Source organism: Calypte anna, unplaced genomic scaffold (assembly GCF_003957555.1).
Source record: "Calypte anna isolate BGI_N300 unplaced genomic scaffold, bCalAnn1_v1.p scaffold_147_arrow_ctg1, whole genome shotgun sequence".
Lineage (NCBI taxonomy): Eukaryota > Metazoa > Chordata > Aves > Apodiformes > Trochilidae > Calypte > Calypte anna.
In genome coordinates, this window is record NW_022045449.1 from 168,062 (window position 1) to 173,205 (window position 5,144).

The 5,144-nt window shown below is 55.2% G+C and overlaps 1 protein-coding gene across 1 annotated transcript; it reads left to right on the forward strand.

The window, feature by feature from the left end:
• Positions 1 to 2,007: 2,007 nt before the first annotated feature.
• Positions 2,008 to 2,961, forward strand: LOC115600212 (olfactory receptor 14A16-like). The gene has a single exon (XM_030468499.1). The coding sequence runs from the start codon at positions 2,008 to 2,010 to the stop codon at positions 2,959 to 2,961; it is 954 nt and encodes a 317-aa protein (XP_030324359.1).
• Positions 2,962 to 5,144: the final 2,183 nt, after the last annotated feature.

Consider the following 5,144-nt stretch of genomic DNA (forward strand, 5'->3'; position numbering starts at 1 on the left):
CTTGAAACCCCCCAGAGAGCTCATTACAGCTGTGAGCTGGGCTCCTGGGATGGAGGGAGCTGCTGGCAAGTGGGCAGTGCTGCAGAGAGACAGCTCTGGGCAGGAGCAGCTCCTCTGCAGAGCGCAGCAGGGCTGAGGGCACTGCCAGGGTATCTGGGGGAGATGAGCAAGGCAGAAAGAGCTTCAAGGGGGAGAAGAGTGAGGGGATGAGTGCCAGCTGAGTGGAGGAGAACCTTCCCAGCTTCTGACATGGTGAGTGTCTGGTGCAGGGCAGTGAAGCTGGTGCAGTTCCTGGAGGCATCTCCTAAAGCTGCAGAGCCAGAGCTGCTGGGAGCTGTAAGGGGGAAAGGAGCTGGAGGTGGAAGGGGAATTGTGAAGAGGAGTGAGGGTGTATGTGCAGGCAGGGGTGCCCAGGGCTGTCCTTCAGAGCAGGGTCCTGCAGACCAGGGGCTGTGTGCTGGGGCAGGGACTCTGCTGCCTGCCTGCCTTCCAGGGGCAGCTCTCAGCCTGCCCGGGGAGCTCCCTGGTGCTGGCAGAAGCTGTGGCTGGCAGGAGACAGGGAGCACAGGGCAGGCTCCTGGTGCTGGTGAGAGAGGGATGAATTGCTCAGGGCTGCTCACAGCTCCAGCTGATGCTCAGAATATTTCTGAGGGGACTTTTCAGGAGTCCCTTCAGGGTAGGACTTTCCTGCTCCTGGCTGGGCTCTCCTTAGGATCGGCTTCCACTTGTCTCTCCAGGGCATGGAAAGCTCTTTCTGCACTCTGCAGAAGGCACAGAGACCCCAGTACTCTTATGTCTTGTCTGAACTCATTATGAGCCCCTGTACAGCCAGAGATGCCCCTGGAAAGGTCCTGCTGCTGCCAGGAGGGGTCTGCAGCGCAGAGCTGAGCACTCAGGGGGTGGGATGGGGGCTGTGAGCACTGACAGGGAGGAGAGCTGGGGACAGAGAAAGAGCTGCAGGCAGCAGAGATGGGCAGGGATGGAGAGGGAGCTGATGCCTGGAAGAGGATGGCAGGGGGGATTCCTGCACCTCCCAGCCATCCCCTGCAGAGCTGCTGCCCTCCCTAGAGCTAAACCCTGCTCTCTGTCACACAGCACAGTCTCCCAGCTCTTCAGATCATGTGCACTGAATTGTGAGGATCCTTCCAGCAGCCCCTTTCCCCCCCCCCAAGACAGGAGGAAAGCTGGAGTCTCTTCCTGTGTCTCCCTGTCATGACTCTCTTGGCAGCAGAACTTTGCCAGGTTCCCCTCCTGTCCCTGCTGCTTCCCTTGTTCTTCCCCTTCTTTTTACTGGGCTTGGTGGTGAGGATTAGGGTGCAGCTCAGACACTGATGCTGCAGGTCCTGTCCTGCTGCTGTGTCCATTGAGGAAAAGCATCCAAACTTACCCAGATTTGGGGCTGTAGGGACTACAGGATATCGGGTGGGGTTCAGCCCACCCTCCCATCACGATACCCCATCTTTAGGGTCTTTGCCTCCTTGTGCAGCTGAGAGCAGGACTGATGGACAGAGCGGCTGTCCTCACTCTGCACTAAGGGACAGTCCCTTTGTCTTTCAGCACCCTACAGGTTTTAGTTGCAGAGAAGAAATACCAGGGGCTTCAGCATTATAATATTCCTCATGTGTTTTTGAGAAACTCGACCAGACCAAACCATGCTGAATCTGCTCTGCTCTGCTCTGCAGGCTGGTGGTGCATTGGGCTGACAATGCTGAAAATCTCTCGGATTTTTACATTGGATTCAATGTCAGATCAACATTTCCTTTTTTATTAATTCCTGTAGGGCAGGACTGACTCCAGCAGAGCCCAGAGTTCAGATGCTGCTCTGACTGACACCATCAGCCAGCACCAACTACAGCTCATGAATGGGACCCGCAAAAATCCTTCCTGTATGAAGTGAGGTGGTTTGGGGATTTCTTTGAATTTATAAAAGAAATGCTTAGAAAAATCAGACCTGACTTACTTATCCCTTTTCTTTCTCTGACAGTGCACCATTCCCAGAGGCAGCACATGTCCAACAGCAGCTCCATCAGGCAGTTCCTCCTCCTGGCATTTGCAGACAGGCGAGAGCTGCAGCTCTTGCACTTCTGGCTGGTCCTGGGCATCTACCTGGCTGCCCTCCTGGGCAATGGCCTCATCATCACCACCATTGCCTGTGACCACCACCTCCACACCCCCATGTACTTCTTCCTCCTCAACCTCTCCCTCCTTGACCTGGGATCCATCTCCACCACTCTGCCCAAAGCCATGGCCAATTCCCTCTGGGACAACACCAACATCTCCTACATGGGATGTGCTGCACAGATCTTCTTCATTGTATTCCTTATTGTAGCTGAATTCTCTCTCCTGACCATCATGTCCTACGACCGCTACGTGGCCATCTGCAAACCCCTGCACTACGGGACCCTCCTGGGCAGCAGAGCTTGTGTCCACATGGCAGCAGCTGCCTGGGGCACTGGGTTTCTCAATGCTCTGCTGCACACAGCCAATACATTTTCCCTGCCCCTCTGCCAGGGCAATGCCCTGGACCAGTTCTTCTGTGAAATCCCCCAGATCCTCAAGCTCTCCTGCTCACACTCCTACCTCAGGGAAATTGGGCTTATTGTGGTCAGTGCCAGTTTGGAATTTGTCTGCTTTGTTTTCATAGTGGTGTCCTATGTGGAGATCTGTAAAGCTGTGCTGAGAATCCCCTCAGAGCAGGGAAGGCACAAAGCCTTTTCCACGTGTCTCCCTCACCTGGCTGTGGTCTCACTGTTTGTCAGCACTGGCATCTTTGCCTACCTGAAGCCCCCCTCCATCTCTTCCCCATCTCTGGACCTGGTGGTGTCATTTCTGTACTCGGTGGTTCCTCCAGTAGTGAACCCCCTCATCTACAGCCTGAGGAACCAGGAGCTCAAGGGTTCTCTGAGGAAACAGTTAGGGATTTTATGCAGCTATAAGCTTCCTCCTGTCTTCTGCAAATGACTCACAATGCATGACATTCCTAATCTGTCTTTCTTTACATTTTTTTCCTTTTTCTTCAGCTGTAATTTTCATTTCATTAAAGCAGTATCATTACTCTTCCTTCTTACCTTATTTTCCACCCACCTATTTGACCAAGAAACATTGTGTACATGGAGAGCCTCTGCTGGGTTTAAGTAAAATAAATGAACTTTCAATATTTTTTTTTGTCTGCTGTCCGTGCTGAGTGGATCAGGAATGAATGGGAAGTGAAACCCCCTCCCTGGCTGCAGCAGCCCTGGGAAGGCTGCTCTGTGCCTGGAGCAGTCAGAGCTCTTGAGGAGCACAAGGGCCAGGGCTGTTTGCTGGGCTGGGCAGAGGGGATGGCCCTAAGGGGCTGCAGAGCTCTGCGGATCTCCTGGAGAGGAGAGCAGGGGAAACAGGGTGCCTCCTGCTCCTTTTGCCATGCATGGTCTCCCATCTGGGGCTCTGAGCTCTCTCTGCCCCCCAGGAGCTGCTGTGCCCTTCAGAGGGGCTGGGGCTGTGCTGGGACTGCCCAGAGCAGCCTGGGCTGGGCACTGGTGTGGGGCCAGCAGCAACTGGGCTGTGCTGGGAGAGAGGGGAGGGGAGGTGGGAGAGCCTGGAAGGAGCTGTTCTGGGCTGGCAAGTGAAACCCTGTCAGAGAAAGCCAAGGGTGTGTAACTGGCCCTGCATGGTCATGGAGAGGGACACTGCCAGCAGGGGCTGTGGTGCAGAGCCAGGGCTTCTGAAGAGAGCCCAGAGATGGAGGTGCAGGGCAGGGGAGGCTGCTCTGTGCATTTGGTGGCATGGAGAGAGCAAGAAGGTGACCCAGGGCCTTGGCCACCCCACAGCCATTGTCCATCTCTCCCAACCCTGGCTGCTCCCTCCAGGTTTAAGGATGAGTCTTTCTGTACCCATCCCAGCAAAACCCCAGACTGTACCATGGGGATGTTTCCACAAAGGTGGTCTGGGAAGTTCTTCACACCCAAACAGTTCTATGACTTTATAATGAACTTGAGACCCTGCCCTCTTGTCTTGCTGAGAGTTGCCTGGGAAAAGAGACTGACCCCCACCTGGCTACAATCTCCTCTCAGGTAGTTGGAGAGAGTGATGAGGTCTCCCCTGAGCCTCCTCTTCTCCAGGCTGAACATCCCCAGCTCCCTCAGCCTCTCCTCATAGGATCTGTGCTCGAGTCCCTTCACCAGCCTGATTGCCCTCCTTTGGACCTGCTCCAGGATCTCGATATCCTTCCTAAAATGAAGGGCCCAGAACTGGACATAGGACTTAAGGTGTGGCCTCACCAGCGCTGAGAACAGGGGCAGAATCACTGCCTTGGACTTGCTGGCCACGCTGTTCCGGATACAGGCCAGGATGCCACTGGCCTTCTTGGCCACCTGGACACACTGCTGGCCCGTGTTCAGCTTCCTGTCAATCCAGACTCCCAGGTCCCTTTCTGTCTGGCTGCTCTCCAGCCACTCTGTCCCCAGCCTGGAGCTCCCCATGGGCTTGTTGTGGCCAAAGTGCAGGACCTGGCACTTGGCCATGTTGAACCTCATCCCGTTGGGATCAGCCCAACTCTCCAGTCTGTCCAGGTCCCTCTGCAGAGCCCTCCTGCCTTCCAGCTCAACACTCCCCCCCCAGCTTAGTGTCGTCTGTGAATTTGCTGATGATGGACTCAATCCCCTCATCTAGATCACCAATAAAGATATTGAACAGAACTGGACCCAACACTGATCCCTGGGGGACACCACTAGTGACCGGCCACCAACTGAATTCAGCACCGTTCAGCACCACTCTCTGGGCCCGGCCCTCCAGCCAGTTCCTAACCCAGCACAGGGTGCCCCTGCCCAAGCTGTGGGCTGACAGCTTTTTCAGGAGGATGCTGTGAGAGACGGTGTCAAAGGCTTTGCTGAAGTCCAGGTAGACCACATCCACAGCCTTCCCCTCATTCACCAGTCAGATCACCTGATCATAAAAGGAGATCAGGTTGGTCAGACAGGACCTGCCCTTCCTAACCCCATGCTGGCTGGGTCTAATCCCTTGCCCATCCTGCAGGTGCTGTGTGATTACACTGAGGATGATCTGTTCCATAACCCTGCCAGGCACTGAGGTCAGGCTGACGGGCCTGGAGTTTTCTGGGTTCTCCTTCTGGCCCTTTTTGTCGATTGGCATGACATTCGCCAACT